This window comes from Ahaetulla prasina, chromosome 1 (genome assembly GCF_028640845.1).
Source record: "Ahaetulla prasina isolate Xishuangbanna chromosome 1, ASM2864084v1, whole genome shotgun sequence".
In the NCBI taxonomy this organism is placed as follows: Eukaryota; Metazoa; Chordata; class Lepidosauria; order Squamata; family Colubridae; genus Ahaetulla; species Ahaetulla prasina.
The window spans coordinates 14454000-14473775 of record NC_080539.1 but is presented as its reverse complement, the minus strand read 5'-3'; the positions used below and the strand labels follow the sequence as shown (position 1 = coordinate 14473775).

Here is a 19776-nt window from a genome sequence, read left to right as displayed (position 1 = left end):
CTATCTATCTCTATTTCTTTATCTAATGTATCTATCATCATCTCTCTCCCTCCCTCCGTCCCTCTCTCTCTCTCTCTCATCTTCTGTTTATATCTATCTATCCATCCATCCATCTATCATCTGTCCGTCTATCTCTCATCTAGTGTAAGAAATAGCGATTTCAGTGATTGGATGACCTGCTTTGGCCTCCTGTGGGTTCCCGCCTTTTCCCTCAGCCAGAATTTTACCTCTGCTTTTGTTTTATCTCCCCGCAGAAGGAGAAGACAATATGGATGAGGACATGGAAGACAACAGTCCTGTCAATTCGTTGCCGAAGCTCGCACATCGCCAGCATCCCGAGCTCTTGAAAGCAGTGGCCCCCATTGCTGCTGCCCATCGCCCATCGGTTCTGCCGCTGGCCCAGAAGCACGTCCCGCCCCACGCCCCACCCCCCCTCCAGCCCCAGGCCCTGGTCCAGCCCCAAGCGATTGTCCCTGCACAGACTCACCTCGTGGCGGCCTCCACCGTGCAATCGACTGTTATCGCCCACACGGCCACTACCCACGCCTCCGTCATTCAGACTGTCAACCATGTTCTCCCGGGCCCCCAGCCCAAGCACATTGCCCACCTCGCGCCCTCGTCCACCTCCAGCCCTGTCCAGCTGACGACCGCAGCTCAGCCCATCGGCCACATCACTGTGCACCCGGCCACCCTCAACCACGTAACCCACCTGGGGCAGCAGCTTCCCCTGTACCCGCAGCCCGTGGCGGTCAGCCAGCCCATGGTGGGCCACATTGCACACGCCATCTCTCACCAGCAAGTGAATGGAACTGCCAGCCTCGGCCAGCCAGCGGTCATGGCGAAGCCCGGCGTTGGAACTCAAGTTGTGCACCACCAGCAGTTGGTGGGCCAAACGGTCTTGAACCCCGTCACCATGGTTACCATGCCCCCTTTTCCCGTAAGCACCTTGAAGCTGGCGTAGAATCAGCTGCAAAACAACTGGATAAAACTCCATACATTCCAACTGTGCCCCGTGGCAGAGATGTTAGGAGTGAGAGGGTTGGACACACCGACCCTCCGCGAGAGGATGGCGCAAGAGAGAGAGAAAGAGAGAGAGAGAGAGAGGCCGCGGGACGGGCAGAGATAACCTTTCCTCCCTCCACCTGTCCCTTCCCCAGTTTTTTTTTCCCCACCCGTTTTGATTTCTCTCGAGAAAGTCGGTCATGGGAGGGAGGGTGTGGGGGGGATAGAAAAAACCCATAAGGGCTGCTTCTGCACTTGAATTTCCCCTAATCAGAGAGAGAAAAAAATAAATCAATAAACTGTCCTTCACGGTGATTTTTTTTTCTTCTTTTGACATGTAATCAGTGAAATAAGACTGTAATAAAGTTCTTAAGACTTCGACTTTTCCTTTCAACCATCCCAGCCGCCACGACCTTTTTGTGTTTGTTTGTTTTTTACTTTATTATTTTATTTTATTTTTTGAGGTGTTGCTTCTTTGTAGTTCCTTTTTTTTTAATGGCTGATCTCCTTTATTATTAAGACTTTGCATAGAGGAAAAAGAAAAAGAAATCATAGAATATATATATATATATTTATATATATATATATATATCTACCTGCGTATAGCTACATATATATATATAAAAATATGGTTCTCCGTGAACACCATTGATGGGCAGATCCTTTTGTTTCCAGGAATAACGGACACACATCAACATCACTCCTCCTGATGTGAAAAAAGGGAAGAGGGAGCGTCCTTTTTCTTTTCTTTTTTAAAAGCATCTTGAAACAATATAGATGGTTTTGTGGACCAGGGTATTTAAAACAAAAACAAAAAAAAGGCAAAACACATTACTCCTTCCCCAACTCCCCACTATATTTACATTTCAGTAAAATCATCCATAATCACTGTGACTTGTTATGGCATTTTAAGGATACCCTCTGTCTAATAAAAAGGTAAAAAAAAAAACAACCGAGGTTGCACACCCGTGGATTTTGTGTTTATTGTAATATTCAAACTACCTGATTGATTTTTTTTTTAATTTTGTTTTTTTTACCTGCTTTTGTGCCTGATGTGGGGTTTGGTTCTGGGTCTTTGGACATCTAATGATAGGTTCCTGCATGGCTTGTATCCAATCTATGGCTTGGATCTAGATAGAAATGAAAACTCAAAAAAACAATCTTGTGATCTGAAGAGCAGGGAGCAATGGGTAATTCTCTCTTAAAATGCATAATTCAGCTCCTTGCTCTTAAGTTTTATTCCATCTTTTAAGTGGTAGAAAGATGGAAGTCAATACGGTAGGTTTGTGTGACTAGCAAAAACGTTGGACCCTCCAAACCTTTAAGGATAATCTTTAGGGATTTTTTTTTTTACTTGCACATTTTATTTCTAGTCAGATGCTCAGGGAAGTGAAATGTTCAAAGAAGCAAAACTGCTGGATTTTATCAGGCAAAATACTGTTCGCTCCTTGGCAATTCTGGGTTGCACCAACCCAGCTGGAGAACTTTGTCTGAAGTACACTTGGGTGGATCAAAGCGATTTGGTTAATTCAGTAAACCGTGATTAAATAAACGAACAACTGAGCATAAACAAACAACTGAGAGGAAGCTGTTATTTCCATTTTCCATGAAGGTTTGCCTAGGAGAGAAATTGCTCTGTGAATTGGCTGTTTTTTCATGCTCGATCAAGCTTCTTGCCTACTTAGCCAGTATTATTCTGAAGTTAATTCTTTGAGATTTCGGGTGGGATTCTTTCCAATCAAAATGAAAGCCACCAAGAGCTAGAGACCGCCTATTTTAACCGATCCTCTGCTATTAGGATTTGCTAAGCTTACCCCCAAACCACATCCCTGTCTAGAATTGTATTGCCGGGGCAAAATAACAGTCTAGGTAGAGAAATCTGGTTAAGAGTCAGGAAAACTATTTTACCTGTTTTTAAAATGGGTGAAAATTTAATTCCCCATCTTTGGGGACCAACCAGCCATCTCTTGCCATAAGCTAGTGTTGAGCATTTGCATTCATTCTGGTTAAAAACAACAATAACATTAAGGTGCCCAACACGTGTGTATTTAGTTTCAGTTGATAAGACAAACATCCTAGCGGCAGCATTCACACCACAATCTTGATGAAAAATGGAGCAATTGGCATTTATGCTTCAATTGTGGTTTAGGAGGGGTTTGGTTTTGGGGGCTCAAATATAGCTTACAAATCCAGTAATTGGTTGCGGCCGTTGTGTGAACCCAGCCTAAAGGGTTCCAATTGGTTTGTCTTGTGTTTTTACATACTGGTAGTTTAGGTTTGTTTTCATCTTGTAGCTTAACAATAAATCCAGCAGAACGGTCAATCTCAAGTCATTCTGCATTTAGGTGCTATACTGAATCTGTCATGGGCTCCAGTAAGCAGGACTTCTAGTGGAATTCATTGCTGTCTCCGAGGTGGATTTTTCAAATTTTAAATGTGCTTAGATTGGCTGACATAATTATGATAGAAGAGTGTTGCGACTCCTTTTTCTTCTGTTTTACTAGTGGGTTGCCAGGCAGTGAAACTTTGTCTAATAATCCATTTTTAGAAAATGTTTGCTTTTGTTTGGGGAAAATGTTCCTAGAAGCTAGGGTCTGGATGAACGACACTTATGACAAATGCATGGGAGTCTAATATACAGGTAGTTTTTGCTTAGCGACTGCCTTGTTTAGTGATCATTCATGGTTCCCACAGGGATGAAAAAACAACGTTCTAAGCCTTATTTTTATAACCTTCATAGGCCTGTAAACAGGAAAGCACAGTCACTGTTTCACTTAGTGAGTGCTTCACATAACAAATTGCAAGCAGCAGTTGTCGCTAAACAAGGACTCCCTGTAGTTAAATATCTCCTTCCTCCCTAGTTGAATATTTTGGGGTGTCCTAGGAAACTTCAAACAGCCGCATCCAGAGATAAGACTGCACCAGCTTTGGATGCTGGCAGAGTTGTAGAGTTCTTTCCTAAGAAAGGGCTTTTCTGTCCTTATCCCAACGCTCTGGCTCAGTTGGGACTACAAAGCCCAGGAATCCCCTGTTCCGTTTTAAGAATCTTGAGGCACAAATAGCCCAATTTGGCAATGCCAAATACGAGTGCTGATGCTTTCTGGCGATGATGACAGGAGCGTCAAGCTGGATTTCTTCAAGGGCCAGCATTGTAGTTCTCCGCTGCGGGCTGGCGGAGGAGTGGGTGGGACGGATGCCTCCTCCAGCACCCTGCCGGCCAAAACGGGGCACAGGGGGTCTGCGTGCGGCCCCCCTGCCCCTCATTTTTACCCTCCATGGCCTTTTTTTTCTGAGGCCATTTTCAGCTTGTTTTTGGGCAGTTACTGGCTCGTTTTTCGGTCTGTTTTCATGCTTTTTTTATTTTTTTTGGCCCATTTTTGGGACTGTTTTCAGCTGGCAGAGTGCTGCAGGATGCCATGGAGGGTGAAAATGAGGCGCGGGGTGGCCGCATGCAGTCCATTTTAGCCGCCAGAGGCCCCCTGGGCCAGTCCTTTGATATTTCCAGGCTGGCCCCACAGGCTGGATTTAAGCACCCCACAATCCTTGAGTCTGACACCTCTGGCCTATGCTAATGGTCTGGAAAAGTGAAATGTTCTGAAATGGGCTTGCCTTAAAAGAGGGCATGGCTGGTTGAAACTCTGATTTTTAAACACCCCCCCCCTCCACCTCAGTTATTGTGTTTGCAAGAGAATAGCCTGCCACCTACTGCTGACATTTAGAGGGACTGGGAGTGCCTTAACGTAACTTATTTCCCGACACCGACTCCTTTTTCTCAGACACCGGTTGAGTTACTGATCTGCGCCTCTCCTCCAGAAAACCTGTTCCGATTCCCTCCATCTCAGCCTTCCAGTGCAATGCTGGACAGATTAGCCTTTTTTGGGGGGTGGAGAGATACTAGTGTCAATCTTAGGGTACACCTGCTTGGAGAGTGCTGGAGGCTCTTCATCATTTGAGTTTGTCGATTGAGGACGTGAGGAACGTCCCGCCCCCTGAATTATCAGCGAGTGTGGATAATTGGCAAATGTGGTTTGTTCCAAGCCTAGCCTGAAATCAGCAGACTGCTGATCGTGGCTTGTGCTTCGCATTTGGTCTGTTATCTGGATGGGGGGGGGGACTGCCAACTGCCCCCACAACCTTTGTATTTTTATCCTGCCTTATAATTCAAGCCTGCAGTCACACCTCATTCTTTTGCTTCCTGTCTTCCCCCTCACCCCAATTATTTCTTGCCTCCAGAAGTTGATGATGCTCCAATACTGGAGGCTTTTAAAAAGAGACTGGACAGCCACTTGTCCGGAATTGTATAGGATCTGCTAGAGCAAAGGGTTGGGCTAGAAGACCTCCAAGGTCCCTTCCAACTCTGTTATTCTCTCTTATGAGGTGGATTGGGCTGAGAGGGAGTGATTGGCTCCAAAGTCACCCAACTGGCTTTCTCATGCCTAAAGCAAGTCTAGAAATTACAGACGCCTGGTTTTTAAGCCAGCTCCTTCTACTAAAGTGTCTCAACTTTGACTTTTAAGATGTGTGGAATTCAGCTCCCAGGATTCCTCAGCCATCATGGCTGGCTGGGGAATGCTGGGAACTGAAGTTCAGGCAGCTTAAATTAGCCAAGTTTGAGAAACGCTGCCTTCACCACCACGCCAAACTGTCTCCATCAATCTCACTAAAAAAACACCCAAGGGTGGTTTTTGACCCCAAATTATAATCCAGAATGAGGATTCATGTGTGCGCACTCAAAAAAAGGACCCCTGTCTTTTCTTGCTTGTTAGACTTAGAAATCTCTTCAATGTACCTCAGCATCTTTAGACACTGCAATACATGATTGCATCAATGAGAAAGCCGTTTCTTTTATTATTTGAGAGTTTAAAAAAAAACCGGTAGATTAAATTAAAAAGAAAAGGAAAAAGTTGAAAATATCTGAATAACTTTTCCTTAAAATTCTGGGCAGCTGGATTTACCAGGATCCTGCCTGGTAACCAGTGGTGGGATTCAAATAATTTAACAACTGGTTCTCTGCCCTAATAACTGGGTGGGTGGGTGTGGCCATGGTGGGCGTGGCCATGGGGTATGACGGGCAGCACTCAGCCTCCTGGGAGCAAAAATGGGCTGCCCACCCTGTGCCCCATTTTGGGCCTAGTAGGCCTCCCTGTAGCCTCCTGGGAGCAAAAACAGGTCTTGGGGGGCCACGCCGCACACACACACACACACCCCGCACCCTATTTTGGCCCTAGTAGCCCCCCCTTCCCTTACCTGGGAGCTAAAATGGGGCACGTGGGGATTTTTAGAAGGGGCGGGGCCATCCAGCAATTTAACACTGGTTCGGCCAAAGTGGTGCGAACCGGTTGAATCCCATCACTGCTGGTAACAGGTTCTGTAAAATACAGAAACTTGGGATCTTTCAACTGATCTGGATTTGTACTGAATATTAGAGAAATATTTGGTCCTGGACCTTTCGACCTGTTTTTCTGGAGGTACTGATTTATGACTGGGAGAATCGTGACGACCTGTCACTCTGCTGGTTGTTTTATTTCTGAATCAAACAGGAGACAAAGAGCACTACATAGCCATTAAAAAAAGGTTTGTTGACAATATGTATTTTTTCCCCCTTCTTTATACATATGTTTGCACTTGAGATAAATTCTTGAGCAATAAAGAAAATATTTTGCTCTGGACAAAAATAAATAAGGCAAATACACAATATTCATAAAATACCATTATGCGGAACATTATAAATAAACAGTACAACAAAGTTTGCACAGTTAAATTATTTTTTGTTTGGTTGTGAGGTGCTTTTTTTTTTTCATTTTTGTCTGTTATATAGTAAAGTACCATATGATACATTGTCCAAAAAAGTAGTGCAGAGTTTTCCTTGTTTAAAACATTGATCCCTCAATAATAAGGGTGGCTGGGAGGGGGTTAAGACTTCACGTTGCTTTCCAAAGAAAATATGCACGAAGGAGAAAGCATTTTCCTCTGCCATGAAACTGTCCAGCAGAACCATGCATGGGTCAAACATTTCGCACATACACACACAAAAATAAAACGAGCAGGGCCAAGGGACTGCGTGCGTGCGTGCATGCCACTACCACCATCAAAAAAGAGACTTGGTTTTTTTGCATTCCAAGGAAAGAAACAACAAAAAAGGTTATTACATTGGACAGAAGTTGTTGGCACTTTGGGGCTATGTCAAACTCCCCTTCCCATGGCTGTCGCTCCAGCTTGGAAGCTGCTGGGAGTGTAGCCACGAATACAGAACTCAGTAAAGGCAAGTGGACAAATAAAGACATGCTGGATGCATAAAAATTTTCCATGGGGACAAGACAGATTCACAAAGCAAAATGAAAAACGGACAGGGGTATCCACCAATGGGCACTATAGAGTGACCCGTCTCTCAAATCCAGCTAATTCAACCTTCCTTTGGATTCCTAGCTTTTTTTTTTTTTTTAAATCAAGACTCTAGCCCTCAAGACTGTGCAGAAACATACAAGGGTATTTCCCCGTTTCCCACTTTTTGATCAGTCGCTGCTGGAACTCAGCTTTGGAATGACTGACCAAATACGCAAACAGAGCACAAAATCTCAATTGAGCAAGTTTTTACATGACTGTGTAAGCTGCGAGCAACTAGGTTGATAAAGAGTAGGGACTTCCTTACTCCTAAATCTGGTATAATCTTGGGTAAACCTACAGGATATCCTGCCTATAGTCAGAGGAGGAGAGGTTCCTTTGGAAACCCAGAGAAACGTTTTGCAAAATTATAGCAATGGTAAAATTTGGAAGAACTCTTCTTTTTGCTCTGCTACACACTTGCTTACCAACCCCAGGGCAAGAGGCAATTTCAAACACGACAGAATTGGAACAAATGGGAGAATTAAAAACACACAAGAATGATTTTTGGCCCTGAAATAAGAGTCCAAGAATGAGGACCCGTTTGTGCACACTCAAAAAGTATTTTTTTTTCTTGCTTGGAAATTTCTCTGGCTTAGAAATCACTTGAATGTTTACTTCGTTACATGGAAGATGCTGTTAAAACATTGTTTGAAGTGACAAGTGCAGGAAAATCCCCTCCCTCCCTCCCTCCCTCCCCTCCCCCCTTCAAAAGCTTTTTGCAGTGATGCTAAACTTCGCATTCTCCCAGCAGCTCCGACTTTCATTTATTCTCAATCAGTGTCTGGACCTTGCAGACTAAATCTCTTGCTATCTTCAGAATCTCTTGGGCATTGTGATGTTCCGCCATCTCTGCACACAAAATAGCAAAGGCATTGGTGAAAAGATTAGCAATAGCAAAGGTTACGAGACGATCTTAAGGCTCACTCGACATGCAATTTACATTTTGATAAGGGGCAGAAATTTGACCAATCTCAGCCATTGTCCAGAGCTACCTCATTTTTAACCAGATCATGAAGGGGGCTTAATGTTGCTGGCTTAAGACCAGGGGTGCTATTCAGCAGGTTCTGACAGGTTCTGGAGAACCGGTAACGGAAATTTTGAGTAGTTCGGTGAACCGGCAAAACCCACCTCTGACTGGCCCCAGAGTGGGATGGGAATGGAGATTTTGCAATATCCTTCCCCCAGGAATGGGGAGGGAATGGGGATTTTGCAGTATCCTTCCCCTCCCATGCCCACCAAGCCACACCACGGCTACAGAACCAGTAGTAAAAAATTTGAATTCCACCACTGCTTAAGACACACACCCCCACTAGAAATTCTATTCAATCCCTTCGGAGCAAAGTTTTACACTTGGGTAGAAAAAAGGTACATTAGGCAAAATGTGACTCAAAACCAGTAACTGTGAGAGTGACCTTGAAGTCCTAGCCCTTGGACGATCACTTAAATATGAGCCAGCAGCAGCCAGAAAAGCTAATACAATCCTCAGTTGTATAAACAGAGGCATAGAATCAAAACGGGAAGTAGTACCGCTTATTATTAAGACCACACCTGGAATATTGCATCCAGTTTTGCTCACCGCATTATAAAAAAGATGTTGAGACTTTGGAAAAAGTGCAGAAAAGAGCAACTAAAATGATTATAAGGCCTGAAGATTAAAACATATGAAGAACGGTTGCAGTATTTGGGTTTGGCTAGTCTAGAGAAAAGAAGGGGGGACATGATAGCAGTATTCTAGTATTTGAGAAGCTGCCACAAAGAAGAGAGGGTCAATTTATTCTCCAAAGCACCAGAGGGCAGGACAAGAAACAATGGATGGAAACTAACCGAGAAGCAACCTGGAATTAAAGAGAAACTTTCTAAAAGTGAGAACAATTAATCAGTGGAACTGTGTGTATTTTTGATGGTTGTAGTGCCCCAGTGTCATGTGATCACAATTTGCAACCTTCCCAGCCAGCCTTGATCGATGAGGGAAACTGGGTTTACTGAACAAAAACCTGATTAATTTAACAGCAGTGATTCTCTTACCAGCAAGCAAAAAAATACATAAAAGTGATTCCTACTCAACAACCGCCTTGCTTAGCAATGGAACTTCTGGATCAATTGTGGTCGTAAATTGAGGACTATAGCAATAGCGATAACACTTAGACTTATATACTGCTTCACAGTGCTTTCCAGCCCTCTCTAAGCCAGACTAAGAGTCAGACTATTGCCCCCAACAATTTGGGTCCTCATTTTTACCCCCCTCGGAAGGATGGAAGGCTGAGTCAACCTTGAGCCTGGTGAGATTCGATCTGCCAAACTGATGGCAGCCGGCGATCAGCAGAAGTAACTTGTAGTACTGCACTCTAACCACTGTGCCACCGCGACTCTATAGTCTATAACAGTGACTATCTGTCACTGTTTCTTCCATCTCCTACATTTCAGCACAAATGCCAGTTAGTAAGTGAATCATGCGGTCGCTAAGCAAATTTGGCTTCCCCCCACTGACTTTGCTTGTCAGAAGCCAGCTGGGAAGGTTACAAACGGTGATCATATGATCTCAGGACATTGCAACTGTCATAAATACACATTAGTTGCCAAGCCTCTGAGTTTTGAATACATGATCGTGACCGTGCAACGGTCGTAAGTGTGAACACCAACCCTAAGTCACTTTTTCAGCACCATTTTAACTCTGAACGGTGACTAAACAAATGGTTGTAAGTCGAGGGCTACCTATAAACGGGGCATTAGCCCCCTCGCAAATTAAAAAAAATGGACAAAATCTTGTTCCGTTCTTACTTCCTTACCGTTAAAAAACTTGATGATATCAGTGAAGTCCATGTTGTTGTCACGGATAATCTCTCGATAGGACTCCACCAGTGCTAAGGCAATGAAAAGGACAAAATGTTCGGAAGAGATGTGCTTCGCCGCCCAGATAACTTCCCACACTGTAAATACATCCTCGTACAACAATTCTGAATGGAACAGACATTGGAAAGAGCATGGAATTACTTCAGCGCACCACAATCAAAATGGATGAAGCGATTTCTCCCCATAGAGAGAAATTTTGGCGGTCTCCAAAATGGCAACTTTAAAGATTTTGTGGACTTCAGCTCCCAGAATTCCTCAGCCAGCATGGGGGAATTCCAGCCAACACCCTAGGGAAAAAAAAATCCTTACCTCTTTTAAAATCTAGCAGGAACCACCGGTAGCAGAAGTAGAAGTGCGTATAATCTCCATTCTGGTGCATCAATTCAAAGAGCTCAGAATCTAAAATCTTTTTTGAGTTAAAAAAAAAAAAGACACAGAGAGAAAAAAAAATAAAGGATATATGCACCATGAGGTACTTATAAACCCATTTTTTGATGTATACAATTACTTCATTTGTAATTTTATGAAGAATCTAGATCAGTGATGGCAAACCTTTTCGGCACTGAGTGCTGAAAAGGGAGGGCATGTGCGCTCAGAGTCTGGACCGCAACCCGGAAGAGGAGCTGCCCAGGTTGCATGCACGCGCCCAAAAATGAATTTTCGGTTTCAGCTACTGAACTTCCGGTTTCAGCCAGCTACTCTTCTGGGTTCCTGGCACGCATGCGCATGTGACGATCAGCTTGCTGGTGCGCATGCTCACGCATGAAAAAAGAAGACCAGCTCTACCCTCGCAAGATGAAATTATTAGGAAGATGATGGAATGTGCAGAGATGAGTAAATTGACATTTGAAATTAGAGATCAAGAACATAAGCAATATTACAAAATATGGGAGCTATTTTATTACTGGCTAGAAGGAAAGATATGCTAGAAAAGACCCAGATTGAATAAGAGATCTAGACGATATAAGATAGATGTATGAAGCAGATGTTTATTTTGAGATTGCACGAGAAGATATCTAAACACCCCACCAACACATTGTAATCGGTTTGATGAGACTTTTATGTTTGCTTGTTGTCAAAAATAAAAAAAAATTATATAAAAAAGAAGACCAGCTCTTCCAGTTTCCTGCACTGCCGCATGCAAAAAGGCCAGCTGATCGTCCCGGAAAAGTAACACATGACACAGGCCAGGCAACATGGCTGTTGTAGCTCCAGCCCCCCCCCCCCCGCCCGGGCCTGGCCCCCTGCCAGAGAGTGACTCAGAGAGTGAGGGGGAAGGGCCGTCAGGGCTCCCTTCTGCAGGGCCGGCTTCCCTGGCTCAGCTCCAGGAGCCAGAGGCAGGCCAGGTGGAAGAGGTGACGAGGCCTCTGTCTCCTGTATCTCCCCTCACCCAGGAAACGCTTCCAGACCCAGCTGAGGACAGTCAATCCTGGTTAGATCCCAGGTTTCGTAGACAAGAAAGGCGGGAACAACAGAAGCAGGGGTGGGGCAGGCCTAGAAAGTGCTGAGTCACGGAGCCACACCCCACAGGGTATAAAAGCAGGAGGGGCTGCTATACTGCTTTGTGACGAACAAATCAAACTGCCTAGAGAGAACTTGAGTTGAAGTGCTGTTTATTCCTGACTTCCTGGTTGACACACTGGCATCAAGAAAGATAACAGAAAAACCTTGGCAGACGCTCGCTGGGTTGCTGCCAGAGCTGATAGCTGCCGTGGACTCAATTGCCGGCTAATTGAGTCATTTCTCGTGCCTCCCGGACTGCGGTGGGGGGACAGAACAATGGCTCCGCATGCCATTTCAGGCACCTGTGCCATAGGTTTGCTATCACAGACCTAGATGCTATCATTCCTTCAGTCATCATTCTTCTCCCATATTGTCCCATCTTTTTTTATTCCCCTTCTGCAAGAATTCTGATCAAAGAGGAAGAGATGGAAATGCCGCATGATAATAGGGAAATCATTACTGGCTGTCCTTGGCTTATAACCATTCGTTTAGTGACCATTGAAAGTTATGACCGCGCTGAAAAAAAGAGTTACTTATGCCTAGGTTTCACACTTATGACCAACACAGCATCATCAAGCTCATGGCGATCAAAATTCACGCACTTGGTTGTACCGTTCCGGAGTCATGTGATCCCCATTTGCAATCTTCCCAGACTAGTTCTGATAAGTGAAGTCAATGGTGGGAGCTGGATTCACCCGCAATTTCCACAAACGGTTTGCCTGAATCGGTCCGAACCACCTGAATACCACGTCTGATCCTCACTTTGAAAGTCCAAGGCTAAGCTCAATGCTCTTGTAGTGAGATCTTGCAAGGTGCGATATGTTTCGTACCAGCAACACATTATCTAGAGAACTCAAACCACCATCCCATAAACCAAATCTCTCCCATTTAACACTATCAATACACATCCATGGCAATGGTGGGTTTCAAAAAAATTTTTTTACTTACCGGTTCTGTGGGTTTGGCTTGGTGGACATGACAGGGGAAGGATACTGTAAAATATCCATTCCCTCCCCACTCCAGGGGAAAGTTACTACAAAATCCCCATTTCTTCCCAATCAGCTGGGACTCGGGAGGCAGAGAATAGATGGGGGTGGGGCCAGTCAGAGGCGGTATTTACCAGTTCTCCGAACTACTCAAAATTTCCACTACCGGTTCTCCAGAACTGGTCAGAATCTGCTGAAACCCACCTCTGATCCACAGCCCCACCAATAGAAAACCCTTTTCCGGTCTAAGGTTTTCAAGTTAGCTAACTATAAACTCCTACTTATAGGAATTTTGCAGGGAACCTCCTTCCTCTCCTTCCCACCACATCTTCTGGTACAGGGGTCTCCAAACTTGGCAACCTTAAGACTTGTGGATTTCAACTCCCAGAATTCCCCAGCCAGCCATGCTGGCTGGGGAATTCTGGGAGTTGAAGTCCACAAGTCTTAAAGTTGCCAAGTTTGGAGACCCCTGTTCTAGTAGATAAGAGCAACATCTGGTCCATTCTGCTTCCCATTACAGCAAGAGGGGCCTCTGGTGGCTCAACAGACTAATGCAGTCTGTTATTAACATAGCTGCTTGCAATTACTGCAAGTTCAAGTCCCACCAGGCCCAAGGTTGACTCAGCCTTCCATCCTTTATAAGGTAGGTAAAATGAGGACCCAGATTGTTGGGGGCAATAAAAGTTGACTTTGTATATAATATACAAATGGATGAGACTATTGCTTAACACAATGTAAGCCGCCCTGAGTCTTCGGAGAAGGGCGGAATATAAATTTAAAAAAAAGGAAAAAAAAAAAAAGAAGTAAGCCAAGTATGGTTCAGAATCCAAGTGTTGTTTACCAAAGCATTTCAGGGGCGTAAATTGTGAAAAACACATGATTTAATGTTGATCTAGTCCTTTTTCTGGCTGGGGAAAGATATTATTGCGATTTTATTAATATTACAATAACTTCCGTCTGCCCAACAATCAAGGTATCCTGCGATATATTTGGTTTTATTCTTAAGTTTTGTATTGCTTTGTATTGCTTTGGCTAAAATTCCGAACTTCAGAAAGATGCCAAGAAGAGCTAAAAAAGAAAAAATCTTTTAAATACACACGCCGATATAAAACCCACCTGGATAAGAGACCTCATGTTTGCAAAATGTGTGTCCATGGCACCTCCGTTGGGGAAATTTTGGCTCATTCGCTTCATCAGATGAGTAAAGCAGCTGTAAGCCAGCTCATCTAAAAACCAGGCAAAGGTAGGCGTTAGCTCTGTGAATTTTCAATAATTGCATAAAGAAACCAATTTTTATTATCTGCCTTTTAAGCAGCAAGCGGTGCCCACAGCATTGAACAATACAAGAAAGCAACTGTTGCAGGCCAGCCTTGTAGTAGCATGCTGACAGGTAAAGGTGTTGTGTCTTGCCCGCCCTCAGAGCAGCCGGGGCCTTCTTACCTGCTCCCGAACACTGAGGAATGTATGCCTCCTGGCCCCAGTCCTGGCTCCATGCCCACACAAACTGCAGAAGAAGGAGCATCTCCCTGCCCCAGCCCTGACTCCATGCCCAGGCAAACGGAGCAGCTAGACCCCTCCCCCTCCTCCACAGCAGGTGAGCCTGAGGAGGGTTTACTCCCAACAACAGCTGATTGGAGTGACCCTCGCATCAGAAGATTGGAGAGGCGGAGGCAACAGAAGGAAGGAGGCAGGCCTTAATGAGTGCTGAGTCATGGAGCCACACCCCATGGCCTATATAAAGGATCTACTTTCTGGCAGTCTCTGAGTCAGGCAAAAGTCGAACTTATCTTGCTGAAGTCACTTACTGGTCTCCTGCCTGCTCTGAGGACTTTGCTAGGACTTTGGGCAGAGCTGCAGAGGCAAGCCTGATTCGGATTTCCCGGACCCAGCCGTCAGCGGAGGAGGGGGACACGACAAAAGGTAAAGGTAAAGGTTCCCCTCGTTCCCGACTCTAGGGGGCAGTGCTCATCTCCGTTTCAAAGCCGAAGAGCCAGCGCTGTCCGAAGACGTCTCCATGGTCTTGTGGCCGGCATGACTCAATGCCAAAGGCGCACGGAACGCTGTTACCTTCCCACCAAAGGTGGTCCCTATTTTTTCTACTTGCATTTTTTACGTGCTTTCAAACTGCTTCGTTGGCAGAAGCTGGGACAAGTAATGGGAGCTCACCCCATTACGGGAGCGGCACTAGGGATTCGAACCGCTGAACTGCCGACCTTTCGATCGACAAACTCAGCATCTTACCCACTAAGCCACCTTTTAGCATGCTGAGAAGCACACTCCAAATCATTATGGAAAGAACCAGGACGTTAAATATGATTACAGGTAGTCCTCAACTTAAAACAGTTCGTTTACTGACCATTCAAAGTTACAGAGGCACTGAAAAAAGCGACTGATGGCTTTTTTCACACTTACGACTGTTGCCTCATCCCCGTGGTCACGTGATCAAAATTCAGATGCTTGGCAACTGACTCATATTTTGTTGTGTCTTGCCCGCCCTCAGAGCAGCCGGGGCCTTCTTACCTGCTCCCGAACACTGAGGAATGTATGCCTCCCGGTCCCAGTCCTGGCTCCATGCCCACACAAACTGCAGAAGAAGGAGCATCTCCCTGCCCCAGCCCTGACTCCATGCCCAGGCAAACGGAGCAGCTAGACCCCTCCCCCTCCTCCACAGCAGGTGAGCCTGAGGAGGGTTTATTACCAACAGCTGATTGGTGTGACCCTCGCATCAGAAGATTGGATAGGTGGAGGCAACAGAAGGAAGGGAGGGGCAGGCCTTAATGAGTGCTGAGTCATGGAGCCACACCCCATGGCCTATATAAAGGATCTGCTTTCTGGCAGTCTCTGAGTCAGGCAAAAGTCGAACATATCTTGCTGAAGTCACTTACTGGTCTCCTGCCTGCTCTGAGGACTTTGCTAGGACTTTGGGCAGAGCTGCAGAGGCAAGCCTGATTCGGATTTCCCTGACCCGGCCGTCAGCGGAGGAGTGGGACACGACATATTTATGACGGCTGCAGTGTCCCTGGGGTCACGTGATCCCCTTTTGAAACCTTCTGACAAGCCAAGTCAATAGGGAAGCCAGGTTCACTTAACAACCCTGTTACAAACTTGACAACTGTAGCAAGAAAAGTTGTAAAATGAGGCAAAGCTCACTTAACAAATGTCTCGCTTAGCAACAGAAATTTTGGGGCTCGGTTGTAGTTGTAAGTCGAGAGCTACCTGTATTGCAAGTGGAAAGTGATCCTATCATGACTATCCCACGTTTCGTAGTTTCTTTGCCGCTCATACCGAAAATTAAATGCAATCATTTGAAGATCTTTGGGAGCCAATGCCAATGGGTTTGGAGCAGTGATGAAATCTAAATTTCTTTCCTACCGGTTCTGTGGGCGTGGCTTAGTGGGGTGTGGCTTGGTGGGGGGAGGTTCACATGACTGGGTGGGTGTGGCTATGTGTCATGTCCCACTCCTCCGCTGACGGCCGGGTCGGGGAAGTCCATATCAGGCGTGCCTCTGCAGCTCTGCCAAAGTCCTAGCAAAGTCCTCAAGGCAGGCAGGAGACCAGGAAGTGACTTCAGCAAGATATGTTTAGACTTTGCCTGACTCAGAGACTGCCAGAAAGCAGATCCTTTATATAGGCCATGGGGTGTGGCTCCATGACTCAGCACTTATCCAGGCCTGCCCCTCCCTTCCTTTTGCTGATGTCGCCTATCAATTCTCCTGAAGCGAGGATCTCCCCAGGCTCCAGCTGTTGGCAATCAGATTCCTCAGGCTCACATGCTGTGGGGGAGGGGGAGGGGTCTAGTTGCTCCGTTTGCCTGGCCATGGAGCCAGGGCTGGGGGCTGGAGGCACGTCAGGCCCTTCGTCTTGCTCGGCCTGTCTGGGCATGATGCCAGGGCTGGGGCCTGGAGGCATGCCAGAACATTCCTCAGCGTTCGGCAGGAGATAAGAGGGACCCGGCTGCGGGGAAAGCGAGCGAGACACAACACTATGTGACTGGGGGATCAAAAGACAGAAACTCACTAACAGTGTCCTGCTGGAGCAGGGTTGGGCTAGATGACCTCTAGGTCCCTTCCAGCCCTGGATTATCCTCTGAAGCTGCGTCTAGTGCCAGGTATGTAGTCCTTCCTTACTCTCCTTTTTACTCCTTCCTTCCTTCCTTCCTTCCTTCCTTCCTTCCTTCCTTCCTTCCTTCCTTCCTTCCTCTCTCTCTTTCTCAAACAAACCACCCCCCATTTTTTGCCTACACCCATTTTTTGCCTAGCACGCTTCAGCTTTTTTACCTTTTAAAAAATGCTTTTAAAAGTAAAAAAAAGCCTCTGAGAGCTTTGTTTTAACCCTTTAAAAGCTTTTTTTTACAACCTCTTCGGCCGAAGAGGTTGTTAAAAAAATGCTTTTAAAAATAAAAACTAAAAAAAAAACTCTGATGATCGCGTGGCTCAGCTGGGCATGGGGGGTGGGGCAGGGATTTTGGATACCGGTTCTCCGAACCACCTGCGCCATTGCTACCGGATCAGCCGATCCGGTCCGAAGCGGGAGCATTTCACCCCTGGTTTGGAGGGCTTCATTGGCCGTTTTGTTACTAAACTAGCACGGATTATGTTACCTGGTTTGGGAATGAAATGGCTGCAAGAGCATCAAGGACCTTGGAGTTCAACCCTGAGCTACCAATATTCTCTCTGATCAGATTAATGGATGTTAGAACTCTCAATCAATTGATCGATCAATCAATCAATTAATCACAGCAGGGCAATTCAAGGTGCTTCCTTCTCAGGTGAACTTGCAGAGGGAGGGGGGATTTGGGAGAGAGGGATTTGGAAGGGGTCAGCCTGAGAGAAATTGAAGCCCAAGGAAAAATCTCTAGCGAATAGATTTCAGATTATCGATTTAGTACTGCATTAGTGTAGGAAGGAAAGTGTGACAGCCTATAGATAAAATTATAATATTAAGGGAGCCTAATCTAAAACCCATTTTAGATTAATTAAGAAAAATGAAATCAATGGGATAGTTCGCCTCCCAGAATGGTGGGTGCTCCATCACAGGAGGTTCTCAAAAATAGACTGGGCAGCCATTTGACCTGAATGTTATAAAGCAGGGATAAAATGCTCCCGGTTCGGACCGGATCGGGCGAGCCAATAGCGATGGGGGCAGGTAGTTCGGAGAACCGGTAGCAAAAATCCCTGGCCCCCCCTACCACCCATGCCTTCTCTGTTCCTCTTCTCTGTCCCTGAAGCTCTCGGTGGTGATATAGCTGCAAATGGTCTTAAATGACTGCCGGGGCACTTCAAAGGGCCGCACTACAGCTGATCAGCGCTGTAGGCAGCTAGTAGACCAGTGTCTCTTTTTCTAAAGAAGGTAGACAGGTGCCTGCCAAAAAAAGGCACTTGGTAGACCGGGGCCTCTCAGGAAAAGGCAATTGGTAGACTGGGGCCTCTATTTTTAAAGAGTGCCTCCCAAGTTTTGTATACTTTATTATTTTTTTATTTATTATTATTGACCATGCCCATTCACTCACCTGACCACCAAGCCACACCCGCCAATTAAGCCACGCCCACAGAACCGGTAGGGAAAATTTTTAGATTTTATCCCTGTTATAAAGTCTCTTGAGTGGGGGTTGGACTAGAAGACCTCGGAGGTCCCTTCCAGTCCTGTGATTGTATATTCATCACCCATCATTCCATCTATCTTTCTTTTTCTTTCCTTCCTTCCGTCCTTCCTTCCTTCCTTCCCTCCCTCCCTTCTTCCTTCTTTTCCTTTTTCTTTCTTTCTTTCTTTCTCTTTTTCTTTCTTTCTTTCTTTCTTTCTTTGTTTCTTTCTCTCTCTTTCTTTCTTTCTCCCTAGTAATCAATATGATGTACCCACTGAGCATGCTCAGTCCTCCTGGGGCTGCTTTTAGAAGTGGGGAGGCTGGCCCAGTTTTTGTTTTGTAAATTTACAGTTCTTCTGAGCCCAGAGATACATCTTCAGTCATTTCAGGATATGTCAATGTACTGAGAAATGAGAAGGTTGTTTGTATATGGTATTATGGACCGACTGACATAAAAACATAAAGTCTACGTAGGCACTAAGGGCTGCACAAGCTAGAAAAAAGCCACCATGGGGTTTCCTACCTTTGTCAAGTATAACCATGAGAGGAGCCAGAAGGTCACACATTCCTTGGACGTAGCCGACTTCTAAATGTTCCCAAACATAGCTGCAACAACAAGAAAGAGAACAAATGTTTCTTCAATACATTGTGGCTTATTAAAATATGGCTGCTCTTTTTTCTTTTCCGATATTAAAAGAACTCAGAACACCATTTGCGCCAGGAAAGGACGAATCAGGAAGACAGCTTTCTTTATGAGATTGGTCCACCGCAGGAAACCTCATGGACTTCACAAGACCTCACAAAATGAAACATGGCACAAGCAGCAAATATCATCATTCATTAAAATAGGAAACGCTCAACTTCAAATTGGGCACTAAGTTTAATGAGATTAAAAATGGTATGGTGTGGTGCCACTAAGGGATATCCAAAGTTGCTTTTTCAAGAGGCAGCTGGACTTCCTTGTTTTTCTTTGAAGACGTTTCGCCCTCTCAGAGCTGAAGAAGCTTCTCGGATGAGAAGCGAAATATCTTCAAAGAAAAACCTGAAAGTCTAGTTGCCTCTTGGAAAAGCTCCTTTGGGACAACCATGACCTGGATGACTGAGAATCTCCATAGACACTTAGGCCTACATAATTCTTGACACCTGCTCCTAGACAGGGAAATGAAACATCATCTGTCTTCTATCTATCTATCTATCTATCTATCTATCTATCTATCTATCTATCTATCTATCTATCTATCTATCTATCTATCTATCTCTTCTATCTTTCCATCAATCTTCTATCTATCTTCTCTTTTATATCTCTATCTATCTTCTATCTATCCATCTCTCTATCTATCTGTCTTCTATCTTTCTATCAATCTTCTATCTTCTCTATCTTCTCTATCTATCTATCTATCTATCTATCTATCTATCTATCTATCTATCTATCTTATCTATCTATCTATCTATCTATCTTCTATCTTCTTT

The 19776-nt window shown here is 45.1% G+C and overlaps 2 protein-coding genes across 2 annotated transcripts in view; one reads left to right on the top strand and one right to left on the bottom strand.

Annotated features, from left to right (window-relative positions):
- MNT (MAX network transcriptional repressor) overlaps positions 1–1943 on the top strand; it is an 89124-nt gene extending 87181 nt beyond the window's left edge. Inside the window, exon 6 of the mRNA XM_058164262.1 lies at positions 255–1943. Coding sequence (XP_058020245.1) covers positions 255–961 — 707 coding nt within the window. The 3' untranslated portion in view covers positions 962–1943. The remainder of the gene's footprint in view (positions 1–254) is intronic.
- Positions 1944–8097: 6154 nt separating this feature from the next.
- The window catches only part of SGSM2 (small G protein signaling modulator 2), a 164075-nt gene continuing 152396 nt past the window's right edge, over positions 8098–19776 (bottom strand). The window contains exons 20-24 of the mRNA XM_058164260.1: positions 18830–18912; positions 13842–13951; positions 10546–10642; positions 10173–10340; positions 8098–8235 (exon numbers count right to left, since the gene is read on the bottom strand). Of these exons, the coding sequence (XP_058020243.1) occupies positions 8147–8235; positions 10173–10340; positions 10546–10642; positions 13842–13951; positions 18830–18912 (547 nt within the window). The 3' untranslated portion in view covers positions 8098–8146. The remainder of the gene's footprint in view (positions 8236–10172; positions 10341–10545; positions 10643–13841; positions 13952–18829; positions 18913–19776) is intronic.